General features: G+C 46.1%; 1 protein-coding gene across 1 annotated transcript in view; it reads left to right on the top strand.

Annotated features, from left to right (window-relative positions):
* The window catches only part of EPHA1 (EPH receptor A1), an 80,375-nt gene that overhangs the window by 37,375 nt on the left and 17,826 nt on the right, over positions 1–25,174 (top strand). Inside the window, exons 3-8 of the mRNA XM_033172879.1 lie at positions 4,234–4,509; positions 8,968–9,358; positions 20,235–20,390; positions 21,364–21,699; positions 24,166–24,290; positions 24,765–24,924. Of these exons, the coding sequence (XP_033028770.1) occupies positions 4,234–4,509; positions 8,968–9,358; positions 20,235–20,390; positions 21,364–21,699; positions 24,166–24,290; positions 24,765–24,924 (1,444 nt within the window). The remainder of the gene's footprint in view (positions 1–4,233; positions 4,510–8,967; positions 9,359–20,234; positions 20,391–21,363; positions 21,700–24,165; positions 24,291–24,764; positions 24,925–25,174) is intronic.

Here is a 25,174-nt window from a genome sequence, read left to right as displayed (position 1 = left end):
ACCATTGACTGCAGTCTCTTAGTCTTTATTTCATTTTATTTCAGAAGTTTATTTGGCCTCCTTAGTTTCGGCCGCTTCTTTAGCTTTGCCTGTCTTTCCTATCCGGAAACCTCCGGAACCTTCAGAAACCTTCAGAACTCCCAACAACAATCTCACGACCTTCAGGTTCATAACCAGCGGACCCTTTCACGGCCAGTGGGAGCAGGAACTCCGGGAATTACTGGTCGTCCCAGATGCTGGTTATCCCCACATAGGTTCTCCTATGGGTTCCCCTGCCATCTGAGTAGAGATGGATGGCTCTTAGGTGGACTGCTGAGTTTTGGTGGCCCAGTTATGGAAAGATATGTCCAGAAAAGCTTGCTTGGCATCTTCCTTATTGTCTCTTTGGTGTCTAGCAAATGCCTTTTTATTGTACCAAGATGTTTCCATCAGATTTTAATATTGAGTATTGTTTTGTGTCACTTGTATAAGTTTGTGGCCTTAGAATAATAGAATCATAGAATTGTAGTGTCATCTAGCCCAGCCCCTGAAGCCTACTATATTCCTTTGTGTCTACAATTCAATTCTTTCATTCATTCTTATAAACCGCCTTGGGAATTTTATTGGAGGTTGCTATTAAAAAACACTTGAAATAAAAATAAACAATAAATATATTAAATCCTTTTCCTGGAAAATATCGTTAAATCCAATACCTGGAAAAGGCACTTTGTAAATCCAAGGTGTGCTGCAAACATCTTTCCCAGCCTTCCTACCTGAAATGCTATACCTACCTGTGATTTCATCTGGCGCCATCTATATGTACAGGATGTGCTCTGCTGCCAGATTATGAGCCTTGCCTCGTTGGGCATCCTGATATGAATCAATCTGATGCTTCAGCCTTAGCCATTAAGGGCAGGTGATTCTTTCTACAGGAAGCAGCTAAGCAAATGAGCTCAGATTGAGTGACTTGAGTGGGATAACAAACCTGGTTAATCTTTTTCTTATCCTGCCAACAAATTCCTCTCCAACTTCCCTTGACATGTCATCCATAATTTTATCAACCGTATCAAGTATCATTTGCCTTGCTTTTGTGTTACCTAAGAGAAGCAGCGTGCTCTCACTCTAGACTGGGATTGAGGAAGAAAGACAAGTGGGGTGTAATCTCCAAAAGTGACTCCACAGTCACCATGGCTCATGCGTCTGTTAGCAGGCCCCCCAAACACCACAGATGCTGTCTCTGCATGCAGGGAGAAGTTCATCAAAAGACAGCAATTGCACAATTTAGAGTTCATTTGCCTAATGATTCCTTTTAAAATAACCCTTTAGGGGCTGCGCCAAAATTACAAAATTCCTGATAGCGGGTGGTGGTCTTAAATCACAAGCTCTTTTGAAATAGAACCAGAGAAGTAATTTTCAAGGGAGTGCCTTTGCTTGATTGCTTAAGTCTGAAGTAGGGTTCTCTCAAAGGTCTCGGAAGAATACAAAATTGTAACTTGGCCATTGTCTTTATATTGAAGCAGCTTCTATCACAAGTAATATGTAGACAACCACATTTACTTTACAATCTTCAGACTATTTAAATAGTAGTTCCTTTCATTTGCGTGAGGGGGCTAGTGAGATCTAATAAAGAAGTCTCATAATCCCCAAATTACAACACACACACACACCCCAGATTTTTTAGGGTTGCCATAACCAACAAATATGAATCTGTAGTGGCAATAAGCTCTGGAATTGAGCTTCCTCCTTCTGGCAAGGACAACAACTGTGGCTTGGCAATGCTAACATTCATATAAACTTGTTTGTCTCCAATGGAAGCCAATATGATGGAGAAGGCACACAGGAAATAAATCTGTTGTGCTGTTATTGCAGTATCTTATTCTGCCTGCAATTTCATTTTAAATGGATTCTCCCCGCCCACATGGATGCCTGCTGCAAACATAATACTTAGACTAAAATTTTCTCTCAGAAGGAGGATTGATCTTGTCTTTTCTAATAAATCTATAGCTCTAATTAAAAACAGCAATGCTACATAGTATGTGCCTTTGGTATAGAGATACCTGTAGTCGAAAACCTGTGTATCTTAACTTGTGACACACATACATAACACACATACACAAACACACATTAACTTTCCTTTAAGGGTGTCCCATTTCTCCGCTGGGTTTCCTTTCATCCTTTAGCTTTAGATTCTATAGACAAAGGCTTCAATGAAATTTGCTTTCTGTGCTTAGTTTAATGCAGTAATTCACAAAGAGGATATACTTACCCACCCACATGCACCTATATAAAACTTACGCTCTTTCCCACACCCTGAAAATAACTTCCTCTTTCAGAACTTCTTAATTCAGGAAAGCGCTGGTGATTCATAGATAAGAGACCTGGAAGGCTTGGAGAGTTGCTTTGGATGCACACCCTTCTGTTGGCAGGGAGCCAATTATAGGTGCTGTGAGCCATAGGCTTGTGGCCTGCGGGGGGAAAAGGATCCTGCCCCTCCAAAAGGGGTTGTAGGAAGTGGCTTGAAGCAGCCATGACCTGCCTGGAAATGTGAAAAGGGGAGAAGCAGGAGTTCTCTGTGGTTTCCTTCTGAGCAATAGCCACCATAGCTGAGAATTTGGCAGAGGCTGCGGGGCCAGAGGTTGATCCAGGAGAATGGGGTTTTTTGTGCTTCCCACAAGGCAGGAGCCAGGGCTAGAGGGAGGGGAAGAGTCTGAGCCAGGACGAGATGGGGAACAGGGCATAGCTGTCAACCCTCCCTGCTGTTTCCCAATGCTATAATAAGGGAATTTCCCACAAAAAAAGGAAAAGGTTGACAGCTATGGAAGAGGGTGTAGGATGTAGGGCAGGAGCTGGGACGGGAGGAAGGGCAGGATGTGCCAGGAGCGGAGGAAGAGATGGTCCTGAGAGAGTGAGGTGGTAGAATCCCCTCTGTCCCCCAGGACCAAGAGGGGCTTGAAGAGACAGGGGACGCAGGTGGCCCTGTGATCTAAACCACTGAGCCTCTTGGGCTTGCTGATCAGAAGGTTGGTGGTTCCAATCCCCGTGATGGGGTGAGCACCCGTTGCTCTGTCCCAGCTCCTGCCAACCTAGCAGTTCGAAAGCATGCCAGTGCAAGTAGATAAATAGGTACAGCTGTGGCGGGAAGGTAAACGGTGTTTCCGTGCGCTCTGGTTTCCATCACGGTGTCCCGTTGCACCAGAAGCGGTCTAGTCATGCTGGCCACATGACCCAGAAAGCTGTCTCTGGACAAACGCCATCTCCCTCGGCCTGAAAGCGAGATGAGCGCCGCAACCCCAAAGTCGCCTTTGACTGGACTCAAGCACCCAGGGGTCCTTTACCTTTTTACTGAGGAGACAGGCACAGTGGCAACTTCTGTGTAGGAGAAGCCGCAGCTTGCTTGCATGCGCCCCATCAGACGAGCCTTCTTAAGTTTGGGTGGAGGCATGGGTGTAGCCAGGGGGGCAGCTGTCCTCCCAGATCAAGTAAAACAATAGAAATACTTAACTAATTGACCAATCATGTCAGTTCTGCCCCTCACCCGGCAAAACAAAATCCTGGCTATGCCCATGCGTAGAGACATGGTTACACTGCTGCTCCAACCGTCCAGTTCATAGCCCAAGCCTAGGGAGGGGGTGCCAACTTCTTAGTCATCAGAAGTGTGTGTGTGCATGTTCTGTGCACCATAGGAGCGACTGTGTGTGCTTTGTCAATAAAGAATTAAACTACCCGCCATTTTTCCTCCTTGTACTGGGTCAGCTCAGCAGTTGCCGCTCTCCTCAAACTGTTAGCCCCCCCTGCCCCGCCTCACCCGGCTATGTTTAAGTAACAACTCCAAGAGATCTGATGACTGTCTCCTGCTGCTATATGAGCGTGGTGCTTATTTTAGTACTGTTGGTATCCGGCTGCTGCTGATTTACATATATAGTTTACCATTAATCTGCATGACAATTTAGAAGGATGGCAACAAAGAGGTAGGTCCCTGCCCCCAAGGAACTTGCATTGTAAAATGGCAGGAAGGAACTTGCATTCTAAAATTTGACAGCATGGGGGGGAGGAAGATGGCAGGGAGGCTAAAGGGAGTGGGGGGGGCTGGCTCTTGCGTATTGTAAGGTTATTTGCCTTATATTTTTAATTCATTCTTTATATTTACATTACTCCATTGGCACATCATAGGACTAACAAAAAAGCATGACTTCTTTGACAACCTGATAAAACTCTTGGCTAACATGACTCTTCCCCCGTTCTCTCCCCCCATAGTGGAGTGAGGTGCAGGAGATCGTAAATGGCACTCCGATGTACATGTATCAAGACTGCAACGTCCTCTCGGAAGACGATACTGACCATTGGCTCCGGACCAACTGGATATTCCGAGCTGAAGCCTCTTCCCGCATCTACGTGGAGCTGAAATTCACCATCCGGGACTGCAAGAGCTTCAAAGGAGAGGCGGTCAATTGCAAGGAGACGTTCAACCTCTACTACATGGAGTCAGAGCAAGATGTTGGCATCCAGTTCCGTCGCCTTCTCTTCACCAAGGTCAGCAGGGGTTGCAGAGCTACAGCTGCAGAAAGGTTTCTTCAAAACTTGGCTTACTCAAGAGCAGAAGGAACATCCAGTCTAAACAACAGCAGAGGGGAAGGAGAGATGAGAATGAGCAGAATTGTTTGAGGGAACAGGAGTCCTGAGGGTGGCTGAGTTGCAAGAGTAAATGCTGTGGGTAGGGATGTGACAGGAAGCAAATAAAAAAAAACCTTTGGGAATCAGAGCATCCAAAAGTGCAAATACCGCAGTGATCAGATGCTCATAACAGCTTGCTTGCAAACAGATGGACAAGTGGGGAGCTATTTGCACCAATGTATTCTTCAGTCAGATTCAGGGGGGAAAATGCATCTTGGAGGCAGACAGTTTTCAGACAGGGAAAAATTGCAAAATATACCAGCCGTTATTCATTTGGTTCTGACTGCATATTATTTGACCACAATTAAAGATTGTCAGGTATTCCACGAAGACAGGGGTGCCTTTTATAGAAGGCATCATGGAATACCTCTCTGAAAAAGAGACCACTCTTGCACTTCAAAAGAGACTCCTGCAAACAGGAGCCGCTGTTGTCAACTGTTGCAAATGTACAATCTTCTCCTCACTCAAGAGATCCTCTTCTCTTGAGGATCAAGTCTGGAAGGAATGATTCCTGCCAATTTGAAGCAGAAGAGGCTGTGCTGAATGCAGAGGCGGAGAAAGGTGGGGGCGGCGTGCCCTGGATGTCATCCTTGAGGGGGGGTGACATTGCCGCAGACGCCCCCCTGGGACACTCTGTGGCAGCGGCGCACCCCCCGGGACGCTCACCGCTGCCAGCACACCCTTCTGGGACACACACTGATGCTAGCTCTGCCCCCACAGGTCACTCTGGGTGCCAGAGCAGCTAGCTCCACCTCTGGCTGAGTGCTGATTTGCTGGATTCCTGAGACACCACGAGAAAGTTCTTTCCTTCCCTGCCTGGAGCATTTTTCAGATTAAACATAATAATTAGTTTTGTGTTTTGTTTTTTTAAGCAAGACAACAAACAAACAAACAAACAAGCCTGTCCCTGTGGATGGGTTAAATGAGGAAATAGCACTTATCTAACACTACAGGCAGCACTGTAATCAAAGAAAGAACAACAACTGGAAGGTGGATGGCCCATAAGAAGTGTGGAAAGAGAAGCCAGTCAGGCAAGGAAATTAGTGGTCAATGTGAAGCAAATAAGTGCGTCATTTGATTTGAAGAGCAAAGCTGGGGAAAATGCAAGACTTACCCTGCAGAAGTCAAACAAAGAGAAGAGATAAATTATGCTGGGGGCTCAGGCAATGCTTTAAAATGGAGTGGCTAACCTGTGGCCTTCCAGATTTCATTAGACTCCCAGTTACCATCAGCTCAGTCGGTAGAGTGTGAGACTCTTAGCCTCATGGTCGTGGGTTTGAGTCCCACCTTGGGCAAAAAGATTCCTGCATTGCAGGGGATGGGACTAAATTAGCCTCGTGGTCCCTTCCAACTCTACAGTTGTGTGAAAAAGCCCTATCTAATTTATTATTATTTATTATTAATTAAAGTTATATACTGCTCTATACCCGGAAGTCTCAGGGTGGTTCACAGAAAAGATCAACATAAAAACTACAATATATATAATCAAAATAAAAACAACAATAACACCCCCCCCAAAAAAGAGCCACATTTTTAAAAGTGCATAGGACATGGTCAATGGCCAGGGGTGATGGGAGTTGTAGTCCAACAACATCTGGAGGGCCAGAAGTTAGGCACCCTTGCTTTAAAAAGGATTGGGAAAGTCTTTTTTGCACAAGCCCTACTGAAATGAAGGAGTGGTGCACAAAAGCAATACTGTCCTCTTGTGCATCTCCCATCGTCTTGGTGAAGGTTGTGCAGCCAAGTCTCTCTTCATTATAGTTCTGTGAAAATAATACTTTAAATCAGAAGCGGGGGGTGGGGGGGCATGTGGATCTCCACATTTTGTTGCAGCCGAATTCCAACCACCCCCAACTATTGGTTAAGCTGATTGAGGCTGTTGGGAGCTGGGGTCTGGCAACTTTTGCTTTAAGTCGTTGGTGCTCAGTTGCCCCTTTTTGACCAACGTTAGCTTGATAATTTGATTTGAAACACCTTCACCTGGGAAGTATTCTGCCTCGATTTCCATGCAAGCTTTCTCCAAGTTAGGGTGCCTCCTACACTCCTGCTTCATGTTTTAGCATTTTGGGGTCGTTTTCCCACAGCTAAGGAGATGGATCTTCTAGGCCAGTGTTTCCCAAACTTGGGTCTTCAGCTGTTTTCTGACTACAGTTCCCATCATCCCTGACCACTGTTCATGCTAGCTAGGGATGATGGGAGTTGTAGTCCAAAAAAAGCTGGAGATCCAAGTTTGGGGGGCACTGATCTAGGCATTGGGCCTCTCTCATTGCAGCATTATGCTTTCCTGTATTTGGGTTGTGGTACCTGTGGAAGGGCCACATTCCACACAGCGGGCTTTGTGTGGCTTGTGAGTATTGGGTATTGGGTGTATTGTCAGGGCAGCTCAACCCCCTCCTCTCTCCTCCTGCTAAAAAAAACACACAACACCTGTCAGAACAGCCTCATAGTGCAATCCTATGTGTGTCTGCTCAGAAGGAAGTCTCTCTGTTTTCAGCAGAGATTACTCATGTAGGATTGCAGCTTTAGCTGTTTATCAGCCTGTTCTAGAAGATTGTGCAAAATTGAACAAACCATTAGACATGATAGCTAAATGGAACCTCAATGTTCAGAGGCAGTGTATATTTGTATATTAGTTGCTGGAGGACAAACCCCAGGACGTTGCCTTCTTGCCCTACTTGTGGATTTCCTGGGGGCATCTGGCTGCCCACAAGACGCTGGACTTGATGGACTCTGGATTTTAGCCAATAAAATCTAGAGTGCAACAAGTATGGGCAAGTCTCACTCGTCTGGAGTGATCCTGCTGGTGTCTTTCTTCTAAATATTTCCATTATATAATTAAAGGTACCTGTCAGAACCTGCCGGACACAGGTCTGACAAACCAATTATTTAAACTTCAGATCTTCTTTCTTTATTTTTTTAAGGATGATATAGGCTTAGATATCCTATGTGTGCTTATTATCTACTTGCTGATAATGTTATGAATTATTATTTGCATTCCATTTGACCTGCGATATAGTTTTCAAACCAGTTTTTCTTTGACTCATACTCTGAAACGTTTATAATCATTATGTAAATATAATACAGTACATCCAAACCAGAAAGATAGCAGTTGAATGAATTGTTCTTTATTCCCAGCAGGTTTCGCTACGTAGTCTTGCTGTAGGAAAGTAGTCAATCATGCTTCAGTTAATTCAGAGTTAGATGCAGCATCAAGGATTTTTTTGAGCATTCTCCAGCCATCTTTCATTTCTATGTCAAATACGTGCATTTGATTCAATGTTATTGTGCAACTCTAATATAATCTAGTCATTTTGCAAGTAGTTTTTTTAAAATCTTCCATTACTCCCATTATGAACCATACTGCATGGCAGGGAATGCTTTAGTCCAGGGCTGAGGAACCTGTGGCTCATCTGATGTTGTTGGACTACAACTCACATCATCCCTGACCATTCACCATTCCATGAGATGCTCATGGGAATTGTAGCCCAAGAGCTGCTGGAGGACCACGAATTCCTCCTATCTGGCTTAGCACAAAAACCAGGCTAAACCTTAGAAAGATGGAAAGACTGGTTAAGCCAAATTCCTCACTCTGATGGTTATGAATGGGAAGGTGTATGGGTGATACAGCTGTCTTTGGAGGGCTCAGGAGCCATTTTATATAGTTTGATTTCTGAAGAATTAGGTAAATTTCGGGTGTATCATTTTCAGCTGCAGGTGGTGTTGTTGCATATTTGAATGATCTTCCACATGAAAAAGAAATGTCCCTACACATTATCCTAGAAGGCTAGGATAAACCTGGATGTGCTTGTATTTTTTTTAATTAGTTTTCCAAATCATTACAAATCTGTCCAAATTACTTAAATTTAATACCATTTGGCAAAAACATTCCCCTTCTCCCAGCCTTTAGGCTAATTTGGGGTTTCCCAAACTTGGGTCTCCAGCTGTTTTGGACTACAACTCCCATCACCCCTAGCTAGCAGGACCAGTGGTTAGGGATGATGGGAATTGTAGTCCAACAACAGCTGGAGACCTGGGAAACCCTGGGTCTTGAAAACTGGAGAGAGGGTTGTCTTTAGTTTGTTACCATATTATGTATTTTTGTCTTTTCATACTGTAAACTGCCCTGTGATCCTCGGATGAAGGGCAGCACATTAATTTAACAAATAATAAACAAATAGTGGGAGTTTTGCATATAGGTCAACATTGAGACGTGTGAAACCTTCACCTGCAGCCTCAAGTCGTATATTACAGGGGAAAGTTGGCACTTAAAACTGCTGAATTATATACAAACTTCATGCCGATTTTCTCCTCCTGCAGATCAACACTGTGGCAGGAGACCGAAGTTTCACAGCGCAGGACATCGCGACGCGTGACATGCAGCTGAACATGGAAGTGTGCCACATAGAGAAGCTGCAGCAACGCGGCTTCTACCTGGCCTTTCAGAACTCGGGGGCTTGCGTTGCCTTGGTTTCCGTGAGAGTTTACTACAAGACCTGCTCGGAAATTGTGCGCGGACTGGCCCAATTCCCAGAGAAGCTAGCTGTTTCTGGGGGACTGGAAGAAGTGTCTGGTGTCTGCTTAAAGAATGCAGTCGAGGACGGAGGGCTTCCACCGAAGATGCACTGCAGTCCCGATGGGGAGTGGCTGGTCCTTGTGGGCCGCTGCGTATGCATCACTGGCTTTCAGGAGGATGAAGGAAGGTGTGTTGGTAAGTACATAATGGCGCAAGCTAGGAGGCGGGTACCTGAGAAGATCTCGGGATAGGAACACGCCAGAGTTCGCAGGGTGGAAGGTGTGGAAAGTTTACACATTGCACGCTACTCACTGGGGCGCAACAGCTTATCTGACTCCCATTGCTGTTTATACGTCATGCACAACTCCCAGGTTGTCTCTCAGTTTCACTCTCCCTCTGACTATAAAGTACCGGTAAGTAGACTAGTTTGACATACCTATCCTTCCACCTGCTTTTTTATTTCCTTCTAAGTTTTGGAGCCAGTTTCTGGGACGTAGAAGTGCGTGACTGAGACTGATTCACTCGATGAGTGTCTCCCAGTTCTTTAAACTGGGCGCCTCTGGGGTGTAGGAGTTGGGTCAGGATGGTATCGCCGTATAGGCCACCTGTATCTGCATTGCCATCCTGAAGCATTTTGGAACCTCAGGCAGGAGATCCCAACTCTCCTTCCCAGCACTAGTAGGATAGATTTATCTTATGTTCTACTTGTTTCAACCATAGGCCATGAGAAAAACAACAAAGGTGAACACAAGTCACAAACCTTTAAAGGCAGCCAATGAAATACTTGTTTGCCCAAAACAGTCTGCTGTAAACACACACACACACATAAAATAGACAAGCATGCTATAAAAAATGTAGCTGGCCGTACATTCCATACACTCCATCCCCAAATTGCTTGTGAAGTACCAACTAGTGCATCTAAGTCAGAAGACGAGTATATGCATAGGATTCCTTGTTCAAACCCTTAAAAAACGGGGTCAGGCATCTTGCAAGACCTGGGGGCTCTGGAGAGAGAGCCGCCACCAGTCAGTACAATTGGTAGACAATACTGGGCTAAGCAGACGAAAAGCCCAACCTTGTATAAGGCAGCTTCCTCTCTTATGATGGAAAACGACTTTCACCTAAACCCAATTCTTTAGTCTGAAATCTGCTCTCTCCCAACATTTCACCTAAGAGCTAGTATTCACTGTGATGAGATGTAGGGAAGGCAATATACTGACAAATTTCCTCAGGATGTTCCTCTTTGGATTTCTCATTAGGCTGCTCTGTCCTGTAAAATAAATTTGCACCACTTGGAAGTTCCAGGGCAACTGCTTGAGGCCTGGTAGTCCTTGCGCTTCTCTGTCTTGCCTTGCTAGCTGAAGAACTGAGACAAATTTCCAGATATCCACCCTTCCCTGCCCCTCTGCTTCCACAGCTCAGCCAGTTTTTCCACTTAGCTGCTAGCATTACTGCTTTCATTCCACCCTCCTGGGTTGGGAGCCGTCCCTTGGAATGGGACGGGGAACCCATCCTGCCCAGGCAGGTCCTCACTGCACCCGCTCAGGTAGTAGCTGACACACAAGCTTACTCCCTTACCCAGTTCAGGCATAGACAAAGGGAGAGGTGGCTTCAGACAGCGAGTTCAATGAATTATCCCTGTTTCTCAAACCTGTGGGTATCTGAAGAAGTGTGCATGCACATGAAAGCTCATACCAAGAACAAACTCAGTTGGTCTCTAAGGTGCTACTGGAAAGAATTTTCTATTTTGTTTCGACTGTGGGGATGAGTTAGTGGACTTGGGGGGGGGGGCAAAATAAAAATGGAGGCCTTCCTGAAGAGAAAAGGCACATGGAACAATGGCAATTGACAAATGAGAATTGCCGGTTTTAGGCTGTGCACACAAAGCGTTTTATTCTAGAATCAATGGAGATGGAGGACTTGTCCCGTCCCCCCATCTAATCCACACACAATCAAGATCTATTGCATATTTATTTGCCCCTGAAAAGCACAAAATGGTGGGTGGTTTATCTCCCACCAATAGTGGGGAGCAATATGTGGGTTCTGCACAGGGCGATCCAACATAGGATCTGTGTGTTATACAGATGGGCTGTCAATCACAATGGTTGACACTTAGCTAACACCTTTTTGAAAAGAGGGTTCCCCCCACACATGCGCACATTTATATGTATGCACGTGTGTGGGAAGTTGCACACAGTTTTTTTAAGATGGTGCTTTCATGATGCTGTCTGCATTTGCCTTTTCAAACCATTCGCCATGCCGTGATGGGAAATGGCTTTCTTTTGTTCAGAAAGGGTTCTTGCCAGTTCCCAAGGACTCACAATAAAAGGCATGCAGATTTGGCTGCTCTCCTGGTATCTCTCTCTGTGTCCCAGGTGCCTCAGGCTGCCAACAGACCTGAGTGTTCACTTCTAAGATCAGGTCTGGATCCAAACCTTCCGCTGGACCCACCCAGTGTTGGCAGAGTGCCAGAGGTACTCCTTTTGGCCTTTGTTCCAGGATCAGGGTGACGTCACTTCCAAACAGAAGCACACAAAAGAGCTGAAGTGTGGGGTGGGATGTGAGGGGGTTGTACAGCTCTGACCTTTGCTCTGCCTTGGGGTGGGCAGAGAAGATGGAAAGACTGAGGGAAGTATTCTTGGACTTTAATTTGGGTTGCCATGGAGGGTGAGCCCATGGCTGCCTCCTTATAAACAGAAGTGGCAGATCTAGTTAATATGGCTGGCTAGCTGTGATCGTAGCCACTGTCTGTTCTGTGCTTAAACTTTAAAGAAGTAAAATTTAAAAACATTTGCATAAATGTACTCTTATATGCGGCTTTCCTTGTGCTTGACCCAGAGACTGCCGTTTGTGATAAGTCTGGTGTGTTCCTATTGGTATTTAAGACGCCTGCTTCTTGGGAGAAAAGCAATGACAAACCTAGACAGCATCTTAAAAAGCAAAGACATCACCCTGCCGACAAAGGTCCGTATAGTTAAAGCTATGGTTTTCCCAGTAGTAATGTACGGAAGTGAGAGCTGGACCATCAAGAAGGCTGATCGCCGAAGAATTGATGCTTTTGAATTATGGTGCTGGAGGAGACTCTTGAGAGTCCCATGGACTGCAAAAAGATGAAACCTATCCATTCTCAAAGAAATCAGCCCTGAGTGCTCACTTGAAGGACAGATCCTGAAGTTGAGGCTCCAGTACTTTGGCCACCTCATGAGAAGAGAAGACTCCCTAGAAAAGACCCTGATGTTGGGAAAGATGGAGGGCACAAGGAGAAGGGGACGACAGAGGATGAGATGGTTGGACAGTGTTCTCGAAGCGACTGGCATGAGTTTGGCCAAACTGCGAGAGGCAGTGAAGGATAGGCGTGCCTGGCGTGCTCTGGTCCATGGGGTCACGAAGAGTCGGACACGACTGAACGACTGAACAACAACAACAAAGAGCTTGAGAACAGTGTACCTGCAGGATTGCTTTATGCCAAACTTGGACCTCCAGCTGTTTTGATACTACAACTCCTATCATCCCTAGCTAACAGGACCAGTGTCAGGGATGACGGGAATTGTAGTCCCAAAACAGCTGAAAGGCCGAGTTTGGCCATGCCTGCCTTATGCCATATGTGTCCACTTGACCGCCTCGATCTGCAGAACTGGCATTGTTACTGGTGCCACATAATACTCATTCCATAGTTGTATGAAATGGGTCTTTTAGTGTGGCACCACCTGCACTTTGGAACTCCCTGCCTATTGACATTAGGCAGGTGCCTTTGCTGTACTTTTATCAGTGCCTACTTAAAACATTTTTGTTTAGGTGAGCCTGTCTTGAGATTCCAGAGTCCAGACACATAATTGTTGTAGGGTGGGTGTGTACACACACACACAGACACACACACACACACTAAATTATTAATCATTTTAAAGTGTTTTGAACTGTTTTTACTGATAATTTTAATATTTATTTGCAAACTGCCTCGGGGTTTTATTACATTGTGGCAGGATATACATTTTGTTAAATAAATAAATAAAATGTTGGACACAGGGTTCTGTGTAACCTGTCCAAATTATGCAATATATATGCAAACTTTGCATCAGCTTGGCCATTGCGAAGAGGCAGATATTGAGCTTTTCAGAGCTAGAATACCTTTTTAACCAGACCTTTGATTGATTTGATTGACATCCTATGCCCTTTTAAAATGTGGGTTTTGGGGGGGGGGCGTTATCGGGTTGTTGTTTTGATTATATATTTTGTGGTTTTATATTTGGCTTTTGTTCTGTGAACCACCCTGAGCCCTCCGGGTATAGGGTGGTTTATAAATTAAAACAACAACAACTCTGAAACTCTCCTGCTTTTGAATGCAGAAAGACATACTGAGCCAGGCTTTCATCATAGGCTTCACCTACAGGTCTATCCTTAATCAACTCAGAGATATTCTGAGCCTCTTCTCTGAATTTTTAGCTTCGATTTAAAAATCTAAAAATAAATCTGTACCCTTTATTACTTTCAGGGTAAATATATATATAAGCAGTATTTCTGTGAAGTAATCAATCTGCCCCCGATTTCTGGTGCTCTGGTCAATTAATGCACTGGGATAACTGACAAACCCTTGGCGAAATTGTGGTTAGCAATTTATTAAAACTATATCTGAAGATTACCGCTCTTTAAGGTTTATTGCTGTTTCGCATTGGACCGCCTCAAAGTTACGGTGATGGGCGTTCTGTTGAAGCTTCCTTAGACTCTGGAGGTTTCACTAGGCATTGCTTTCAAGTTTGTCTCTGCAAGCGTAAACGCTAGAAATGTGCCCTTTGCTCATTTAAAATGAAAGCTGGGGTTCTTGGGCAGCTGAATTTGGAGCCCACTGGCGCATTGTGTGGCATTTTCATACTTGATACAGAATAGACTCAGCCACAGCCATGGCCTTTTCTGTGGGTACAGAAAAGAACAGGGGGGAAACAGTCAGTGCCTCTGTGGTGTTGCTGTTGAAAAGGGAATGTTGACTCCTTCCTTGGGGTGAGTGCCTTTTGGTCTCGGTTGCAGAGGTAAATTTCTTTTTTCTTTCTTTTTTCAAATGGCAGATTGTGTGCTGACCCCTGAAAGAGTATATGGTACTGTGAGGCAAGAGGTGAATTTATATAGAGCAGCTTGCGATGGGGAGTCCCCCAAATGAGAGCATTGACAAGGTTGAGACCTACTTAGCTTTGATAACAGACCCCCCTACCTAGGGGAGGGGTCAATTCTCCCCACCCTGCATATAGAATCATAGAATGGTAGAGTTAGAAATGACTCTGAGGATCATCTAGTCCAACCCCTTGAAATCCCTCTTACGGGGATCAAACCTGCAACCTTGGCATTATCAGCACCACGCTGTAACCAGTATAGCCATAACATGCCATGTCTGATTGGAGGGGGGAACCGCTGGCTTGTGGGGGCACAGAGGCAGCATGGGGGTTAGGCAGAAAAAGCTCTTCTCTTCCCTAACGGGGAACTTCAGCTCTGCTGCTCTCAGTGAGCTAAGGTGGGAAGCTCCCTTCTCTTCCTTCGATTTAATGAGCCCATACAGGCCTCGTTAAAGATAATTGCTGGGTGGTGGTGGTTGAGCTGGTGCCACTGTCTGCCACCCCCACACCGGGGAGGGGTGTCTGCCTGATGTTTAGCTTTCCCAGGTTGCACCCGATTTCCTGTCTGCCTGTCTAAGGAGCTTAGTGCCTTGGCAAACCACAGGATCGGGCCCAGTTGCCCCTGCAGCTACTGCAGAACAAAAAGAACCTGTGACCCTCCCTATTCGGTATAGGTTTTTGCAGTGCTATTTTTCTCGAAAAAGAGTTGCCGGAACTCACCATGAAGGCCTCCCTTGTCCTCTTATAATGGCATACCCTCCAACATTTATCCAATAAAAATAGGAACACCCTATTCCTCCTCCTCCTCCTCCTCCTCATTATTATTATTATTACCCTGCCCATCTGACTGGGTTGCCCCAGCCACTGTGGGTGGCTTCCAACATATATAAAAGCGTAATAAAACATTAAACGTTAAAAAACTTCCCTATACAGGGAGTCGGATAACTCCATAGCCTCCAACATTTCTCTGATGAAAATAGAGACGTCCTAAGGAAAGGCGGGACATTCCGGGATCAAATCAGAAACCAGGACGGCTTCTGCAAATCTGGGACTGTTCTGGGAAATAGGGACACTTGGAGGGTCTGTAATGGCAACGGCGCCCACCTGAGAGGTGCTGGAACTGAGGTCCCGTGAGTTATGGCTGGGGGGGAAGCCCTGGTGAAAAACTTCTTAAATTTTGGTAGGCTGAGGCTCCCCTGTGACACCCTGTGAAGGGGTTCCTCTGACGGACTCTTGCCATGTGGGGAATTTGGTTTTATTTGTCACACCCCTAAAAAGCTATGCTGTGAATGTGACAAACCCATCCTTGCAATAAAATAAAATAAAATAAGGCACTTGGGTCTGTTTTGTGCATTATGCAGTGACCAACTCAGGTTTCCCACAGAAGGTACACCTGACAACAAGCCCCAGACGACACTATTGTTGTCAGGTGTACATTCTGTGGGAAACCTGAGTTGGTCACTGCATAATGCACAAAACAGACCCGAGCACCTTATTTGTAAGAGGCAATGCTCACCTCAGGGCAAACTGAGCATAGGCACAACACCTAGCAATTTATGTGTTCCTCCGAGGAAATAAACCTGTCTGCTCTGAATTAATCCATCCCAGTTTAATCAGAAGTAATTAGCTCATGTATTCCAAGGTAGAGCAATCCCAGAAACTGGGGGGGACGGGGACAGGTGGGTGGCATTGGAGGAGGAGTTGAACTACAGATGGCCTCCAGCACATAGCATGTTTCCGCTTTTCCTGTAGGTTCAAAGTGTATAGTCACCTGCATTCATTGCATATGAGAAAGAAATCCCTCAGATCTTGTTTTCGCTGAGGCGATAAACCTTTGTCTGAATTATACTGCTCCAGACAGCAAACGAGGGCTTACACAGCCAAATGCTTGACAGTTCAGGAGAAAATAAATTTCTGTGTGGAAAGCTAGCAAATCAGGGGGGAGGATAAGATTTCCAGAGGGGCTAACCGTGTTAGTCTGTTGCAGCAAAAACGACAAAAGGCATAAGGTTATACATATGGGTACTGTATATATATATATGGGTGTAAAGGAAAAATATGGAGAAGTTGGAGTTTGCTGGCAGTGTTGTTATTTTAATGTGCAAGAATCCTACTTTCTTTGTGAAATCTCCCAACCGCTTTCTGAAGTGGTATAGTCCTCCCGAGACAGGTTTACACTTGGCCCTAGACGATCTAGTTTCACTTGGTTGCCACCGTGTGGTGGATCTGGATGCCATTAGGGTGGGGAATAATTAACCCAACATCTGAATATCTGGGCAAATTCGTGAGTGCAGCTGGGGGGGGGGGGGAAATGGGTATATTTACATCACTCTGGAGAATAGAAAGGGCTCAAAAGGGAGCATCTGCCTTCATAGGACAGTGGGTGCTGCCACCTGCTGTTTCCCTTGTAGGTTTTTTTTTTTTAAACAATTCTTGCCTGATTTCCATTCCATGCCCTCCCTGTGGTGACATAATCCTGTTGGCGCCTGTTGCCTGCATTCCTAGTTCACCTTTGCTCCTTCCTCAGGTCGGCAGCACTCCCTTTGTGACACCCACACAATTTCCCGCCCTGTTTTCATGTCTGCGGAAGTAAGAACCAGTTCTCTGCCATGCGCAGTGGCGGGCTCTCAGTTAATACATGAGAAAAACACATTGGGGCATTTAGGGTAAGGAAGCGTGCCCCAGAAAAACGAGGCTGCAGAGAGGTGACCTCCTAATATGGGCACAGACTGGGCAAAGCACTGGGGAAAGTGAGGTGGAGACAAAAGTATGATTCTTGGAGTCGGAAGGGACCCCCGGGTCATCCAATCCAACCCCCCTGCAATGCAGGAATCTCAGCTAGATCATACTTGACAGATGGCCCTCCAAGCTCTGCTTTAAAAAACCTCCAAGGAAGGACAGTCCACCTCCTCCTCCCGGGGGGTGGGGGGAGAATCTTTTCCACTGGAACTCGCATCAATGTGCACGTGAGCACACATGCTGATTTTAATTGCTTTAAAGAAATTGGGGAACTGCTTCTTTCTGCACAGAGCTGCTTTTTTTGAGAAATCAGTGTTGATATATGAAATTCAGTCCTGAATGTTCCATCACACTTTAGTATGACCAAGAACCGGATGGGACTGTGAAGAAGCAGGAGCAGGTTTGAGATGCAGGGACTGTAGTCACTAGGGAAGAGAAGAGAAGAAGAAGAAGAGTTTGGATTTGATATCCCACTTTATCACTACCCGAAGGAGTCTCAAAGCGGCTAACATTCTCCTTTCCCTTCCTCCCCCACAACAAACACTCTGTGAGGTGAGTGGGGCTGAGAGACTTCAAAGAAGTGTGACTACCCAAGGTCACCCAGCAGCTGCATGTGGAGGAGAGGAGACACGAACCTGGTTCCCCAGATTACGAGTCTACCGCTCTTAACCGCTACACCACACTGGCTCTCTTTGACCTCAAACCTCAGAGGTGTGTCCCCAAGGGGAACCTCTTTTCTGTATAAGTGAATAGCTGCTTTTCAGCATTTCGCGAAATGTTTTTATACTCCAAAGGGATCCTTACAGCAGCGATGTCTTCCAGATGTTGCTAGACTCCAGCCCCCAGCAGCCCCAGCCACCATGATCAATAGTCAAGAGATGATGGGAGTTGTAGTCCAAAAACATTTGGAGGGTGCCATCTTGGTTACTGCTGCCCTACATTATACTTAAAAGTACCTAACACCAATACAGCATTATTGTATTTATTCCATTACATTTGTAGCCAGTGTTAGAAACTGAGATAAGAAAGCTAGGAGCTGAATGGCACCTTAAACCTAGGTTATGGGCGCAACAGTGGAATGTCTAGGCGCACTTTTTTATAACAAGAATACAAAGCTGGAAATGAATGAACTGCAGCTAAAATATTGTGTTCCTTTTTCACGTGGTCTAGTCCTTCCCCTGCCCACCCTCCCACCCCAATATTCTTAAGAGGGTCTCTTTTCCAGTCTTCAGAGAGTAGCTGGAAGTGGGGAGGCAGAAAAAGGTCTTCCTTAGGGGCAGTACTGTGCCCAGAACTCAGAAACTGCTCGCGCTAATGAAATTCCCTGTCGCAAAATGCACCTAGAACAATGGGAGTTTTGAACATTCTTTTCCACAGAGACGTAATGTGGGTTGAAGTCCTGTTATGGATCACTCTCCTCTTCTGCAACTACAATTACTTTTTTTTTTAAAGGGGGGGTGGGAGGATGAGAATCCTAAAATCAGGATCCTTCCAAGGGTTGCTCATGAGTAACGACAGAGCCTTCAGTTGCTAAGACTATTTATTGTGCATTCCTATTTACAGTGTAGAGCTAGTTCAAAACATGACCGCTCAGTCACTTGAAGAATCCGGAAGTGCCGCTCTTCTGTTTCCCACCCAGCACCAAAGTCTCGGCACCCTAAAACGACGTCTGCGGTGCCTCCTGACCCCCCCCCCCATGCTGTGCTGGCGCCGGAAGCGGCATCTCTTCCTCAAATCCTCTCTGGCTGGTGGTGCTGGGTCTTTGCCCAGTGTCTCCAACCCTCTGCAACTCCTCCTCCCTTGGAGAGACCTCAGGGGAAATGCTGGAGGAGGAGGAGGAGTCCGTTGACAGAAGTGGCTGTGGTTCCCTGTAATTTAGTGAGACTTCCTCTTGCGAAGGGCTGCTCTCCCAGGCCTCCTCCCGAGGCGGACCTCTTTCCCTGCCCTCCTCGTGAGTAGGCCATCCTCCTAGCCCTTCCCCTCAAGTAGTCCTCCTGTCCCACTCTTCCTCGGGAGGAGGACCTCTCTCCCCTCGCTCCTCCCAAGGAATACCTCTGCCCCAGCTCTCCTCCCGAGTAGGACCTCCCCTCGCCCTCTCCTCGCGAGGAGCCAGGCGATCCCTGACACCTAAGCATACGATTCAGACAAGATTCATGCCATATCCATCCTAAATCTATCACCTCAATAGAAGTGTCGGTGCCACTCCTCATCTCATCTCCTCTGCATTTGATATAACCCAGCTTCAAACAGAATTCCTCCAAATCAATGGACATCGTTTTCAGCCACTACTGTGGCTTCTAAGATTTCTGCAGTTTCGTTACCCAGAAACTTCCAAGCATGTGCTTGCAGCCATAAGAATCCCAAATGGAAGATGCAGAGATTCCCAATTCTATCTGAGACCATGGCAGGGGCAAATTGTTAAATTGCAGGCACACACTCGAAGGTTCTGTTTCGGTGGCTCACCGGACACGCAATGTTTATTTTTATTTTCAAAATGCACATCAGGGATAACTACAGGACAAACCCTCAAGTGCCTCTACTACCATATGATATCCTTTTCCGGCACTCCCGCAGAATGGTAGCATAAACGGAGCCCAGATTATTGCACCAACACTGCATTGCCCCATGTTTCTCACCTACTGCTGGAATGGCATCCCGAGGCCCCGGACACTTAGAAGCCACAGCTTCCTGCTTGGCTCAAGCTAACATGGCTCATGGTGCACAACACCGAGCCAATCAGAGCTTCACTTTCTGCTGAGAATCCCCAGCAGCAGCCCATTGCTACCTCAATGCACAAAGTCAAGTTGAGTGTAAACCTAGCCAGAATTGGGTGGGTAAAAGTGTAGCAGGAGACAGACCACCCATTTTGGGTGGTATTGGTGAGAATATAGGCATGAAGAAGAGAGTATGGGGAGAGCAGAGAAGTGGCAGTGAATAGACACTGAAAATTATCTAAAGGGGACTTACCGGTAAGTCTGAGATGATGTTGCTCCTTGACAAGGGGTGAAGATCTCCAACTCCTCTGTGAAGCTAGAAACAAGATACCAGTATGTTCCATGTATGGAGACACCTTGAAGGATAAGATTCTGCACCTCCTTGCTGGGTGGTTGTATTCCTAAATAATTGCATTCCTAAACTGGATTTTAAAAGAAATGGGTATAGCCAAAATTTATGGTTATTTGCATCTGCTGAAGTTAGTTACTTGGGACTTAATCTGCTTCTCCTTTCCACAGCCTGTCAGCCAGGTTCCTATCGTCACTCACTGAAGACTGACCAGTGCCTCAAATGCCCTCCAAACAGCTTCTCCAGTTCTCCTGCTGCCACAAGCTGCCCCTGCCACGAAAACTTCTTTCGGACTCCCACTGAGGACGAAACTGCTGCTTGTACTCGTAAGTCCTGGGTGGGGGTACTGTGGTCCCCCAGATGAGCAGGTGAAACCCCGTTCGCACCTACTTGAAAAATGCACTTACTCAACAAAATAGGAATGCTCCCGAGTGGATCTGATTCCTGCCAAAAGGAGAGCAAGTGGCATTCGGTTCTAAATTTAAGTGACGCTGAATGCAAGCTGCTACTGTAAAGGAACAATTAAGAGTGCGTGCAAAGGCTCCCGGTTGTTCTTTTGCAGCTGTGGCTTTACCTGTCCTGCACCTGATGTCTCATGATGTCATGCAAACGACAGGGTAGGTGCAGCCTGCCCAAAATGGCCTTGTGGACCAAACTGATCTGGAGGTTCCGAATTGCTGCTCCTTTATATGTCTTCCAGATGTCTAAACTCTGGCCACAGAGCACATGGTTCCCTCTGTTAATCCCTACAACGACCCCGTGAGGTAGGTTAAGAGGCAGTGGCTGGCCCAAGGTCACCCAGTGAACATCATGACTGAGTGGGGTTTTGAACCCTGATCTCCCAGTTCCTAGTCTGACACACTAACCACTACACCACACTGCCTTCCTAGAGTACTTCTGCCATGGGACAGCTGTAAACATTAAGTAAATAAATAAATATGGTGAAAGCAAAATGTCACTTAAGAGAAGGATCTGAAACATTTTCCTTGAAGTTTGAAATGGTTTTATTCTGGATTGTTTCATTTGATGTTTTAATGTGCTGTAAAACCGCTTTGAGATTTTTTAAAATTTAAAACATAAAGCAGTATAGAAATGAAAATAATAATAATAATATGTTGGAATGGAGATATTTATATCCACTGTCTGTAGGCTAGCTGTCCCTAGGTGCAGGGAAAGAAAAAGTAATCCAGATAGAACCCTATAGCACATTATATTTATAAGCTAAAGTAGGTACAGATAGGGTTAGAATCTCTTTGCAGGATCGTACTTTTAACACGCTGCCTCCTTTTGCCTTTCCAGGTCCTCCTTCGGCTCCTCACAATGTCACCGTACTTATTGAGGGGACTGAGGTCACCCTTTCGTGGCAGGCACCCATGGATCAGGGTGGGCGCAAAGACCTCTCCTACAGCGTCTCCTGCCAGCGTTGCAGTTCCCCAAAGTGCAGACCTTGCGAGAGCAGCGTGACTTTTTCTCCCAGCGCCCTAGACCTCACCCAGCAGAATGTGGTTGTGAGCGGCCTGGAGCCCTTCATCAATTACAGCTTCGTTGTACGGGCTCATAATGGTGTGTCAGAGCTCACCGCAGCCTTCCACAGCAGCACCAGCTCTCCTGTCCGAGTTTTGGTGGGCCACGCAGGTGAGTTGCTGCGATGTATATGGGGAAGAGGAAGTGACCACAACCAAAGGAAATAAAAGTTGTAGCAGCAGCTGAGCTGCATTTTCCCGTTATGCTGCAGTGATTAGTTAATTGCAAATAAGTGTGTGCAGGGGGCAAATTTACAATTCTTAGGTAAGGCATGGCCAAACTTGGCCCTCCAGATGTGTCAGACCTACAACTCCCATCATCCAACCTACAACTCCCATCATCCAACTCCCATCATCCCTAGCTAACAGGACCAGTGGTCAGGGGTGATGGGAATTGAAGTCCCAAAACAGCTGGAGGGCCAGGTTTGGCCATCACTGTCTTAGATGCTTGGATCCTGGTGAAATCTGAGGTACTGTAGGGGCTAAAAGTATGAGCTGTGAGCAAGGGAGTCCAGTGTGGTGTAGTGGTTAGGAGCGGTGGACTCGTAATCTGGTGAACCGGGTTCGCGTCCCCACTCCTCCACATGCAGCTGCTGGGTGACCTTGGGCTAGTCACACTTCTCTGAAATCTCTCAGCCCCACTCACCTCACAGAGTGTTTGTTGTGGGGGAGGAAGGGAAAGGAGATTGTTAGCCGCTTTGAGACTCGTTCGGGTAGTGATAAAGTGGGATATCAAGTCCAAACTCCTCTTCTTCTTCTTCTTCTTCATGTTCCAGCCATGAACTCGTTAGGAGACCCTCGCAGTGTCCTTATTTTCCAGGGACGGTCCTGGATTTGCAGAAGCTGCCCTGGTTTCTGATTTGATCCCAAAACGTCCTGCTTTTCCTCAGGACACCTCTATTTTCATCAGAGAAATGTTGGAGGGTATGGGAGTTATGTAACCCCTGATAAGTAACTATACAACCTTTAGAAGACATCTGAAGGCAGTCTTGTATAGGGAGGTTTTTAATAAAATGTTTAATGTTTTATTATGTTTTTATCTATGTTGGAAGCCACCCAGAGTGCCTGGGTCAACCCAGTCAGATGGGTTGTTATTGTTGTTGTTATTATTGAACAGGACATTCCTATTGTCATCGGAGAAATGTTGGAGGGTCTGCATTAAGGCAGCACTAAGGCTGCCCGCTCTCTTGATCAGCCTCACACGACAGTATGGGGATCATAGTCCTATTATAAAGGGCTGGTGTATGGCAGAATGCGGGTGAGCGGGGGGCTCCAATTGCTGCTGGTCTCCAGCTGTAGTCAGTCCCAGAAAGCATAGCCAACGTCCAGGAATGATGGGAGTTGTAGTCCATCAACATCTTATCACAGGTTCCCCGCTTCCAGTGAAAGGAATGTTGAGGTAATGACTGTAAAGCACTTGCAACCCTCAAGAGAGAGATAGGTAATTGCTGAGCAGGGTGATGTATTTTGTCAACACAATTTCTCCATTGTACCAGGTATGACATTTGTCCAGTATTTAAAGCTCAGCGGTTTATTGTCTAGGGTAGGGTTGAGGAATGCTGTTCTCTAGAGAAATTTGGCAGATGTAGCAAGCCTGTTGCGCTGGTCTGAAAACTAATTTAATAAACTGATTATTGGAATGTAGATGCTCTTCAGCCTCTAGTCACTCATGGCAGAACTCTTATCGTTCTGTTTGCTTTATGAAGGCAACAGAATTAGAAGCCTATTTGTGTTCACACAAGCTAACAAAATCGTTTCCCATATCCCTGTCAGGCATTTCCATCCCCAGTAGGGGCCACTGTCACAAACTGTTTTATTTAATCTGCAAAACATTTGTTGTGGATGCATCAGTGAAGTTGATTCTTCAGTCTAAGAGTTCCCAGGCAAAATGGGGGGGGGGGGGAAATAGTTTTGAGTTCCCTGGTGCCATCATAAACACATGAACTGCTCCTTCTACCTTGTCTGTGTGTTTTGGTTTTTTAAAAAAACAAACAAAACAAAACAACTAGTCAGATTTTTATGCTGCAGAAAGCAGCTTATAAAGAGAGGTGGTCATTTTGAATGCAGAGTTAATCCAGGACATATCTAAGGCAGGCTTTGTGGTTTCTTCTCTGAAGTCTGTGGGATTCCCAGAAACAAAAGTGACATTTGAAAATCACGCCCTTGTTCCTTAAGGCGCCTTTTAGAGTTGTGTCATTCTTAGAAATGCACTTCTGTGTACAAGAAGCAGTATCCAAAAAGTGGAAGGAAGTGAAGTCAAATGGGAGCGAAAGTACCGGTATGTGTGAAGGATGCTAGCAAGTTCTGACCCATGGGTGATATCTACCTGTCTCCTGGTCTGCTGCTCTAATGACAGCCCAAATGTGGCCCTAGAGACAGCCACCTTACTTTGGCTCAGAGAAGGGCAAGCTCTGTGCAGAATTTGTTAGGTTTAACCAATCTGCTGCTAACTGGGCAGAGTCAGGAAAAGCAATGAGATCCAGAGCTTTCACTAAGGGAATGGGGGTGTGGGATGAATTGCTAGCCTGCTGCAAAGAGCAGGTTACACTTTGACCACCTCTCCTTTCTTTATGTGCAGTCCCTGGCAAGGTGACTGATCTCATCCTGGCAAGGCGAAATGACAGCAGCCTCTCTGTGACTTGGTCACCGACACGACATCGCAGCCGTAGCTCCGTGAACTATGAGGTTATGTACTTTGAGAAGGTGAGATATGCTCTTCCTTTGCTCAACACCTGCAAACTTCATAAATGTTCTCGTTCCATTTCACAAGTTGTTCAAGTCCTGTAGCATATGGGTTTGGAACCTCTGGCCCATGGATTCAGTTTTACCTGCCAGGCTGTTTCCCCCAAACCACACCTGATGTCATATGTGATGTTAGGTGTGGGGCAGGTAGAGATGTGGTTGGATCAGCTGCTCACCCAGCTGGTCCCTTCAGAAAGCACCATTGAACTCCCCTGCACATCAGCTGAAGCACCGGGAGTTCAGTCCTGCTTGGCTGTTATCTCTCCCCGCACCCCCATGGGCCAACTTTGGCACGTGGGTTGGATAACCTACCTGTCAGTCACCTGATGCCATTATTATGAATTCAGCTGATGAACAGGTGGGTGATAAAGATCTTGCCTGGTGGGCCAGAAAGGTTCCCAGCCCTTACTATAGCACAGCCTAATTGTTTTGCAGGGAGAAGAGAAACACTACACTGTCCAACACCTCCAGGAACCCCAAGTAACTTTGGCAAATCTGCAGCCTGACACAGCTTACCTGATGCGTGTGCGCTCCATCACAGACTCTGTAGCTGGGCCATATTCCCAGGAACAGGAATTCCGCACTCTTCCACAAGGTACACCCCCTTGATGCCCCACTTCGTTTGTAAAGGAGGGATTCTTGCTAATGGGTTTGGGACTAAACTAGATGCAAGGAACAATTCAGACTGGGATTGTGTTGCAAGTGTAGGAAGCTATTTTTCCACCCACTCCAAGTTGTTTTTCTAAAGGAAATCACCCCATCCCTGAAGTTGCTATTTGTGACATTACCTACTATTACACCACTGGTGTGTGTGGATTTTCATAAGGAAGATAAGGGAAATGGAA

The sequence above is a fragment of the Lacerta agilis genome, chromosome 16, assembly GCF_009819535.1.
Source record: "Lacerta agilis isolate rLacAgi1 chromosome 16, rLacAgi1.pri, whole genome shotgun sequence".
Lineage (NCBI taxonomy): Eukaryota > Metazoa > Chordata > Lepidosauria > Squamata > Lacertidae > Lacerta > Lacerta agilis.
The sequence above is the reverse complement of the archived record's forward strand: the minus strand, read 5'-3'. Positions and strand labels throughout refer to the sequence as shown.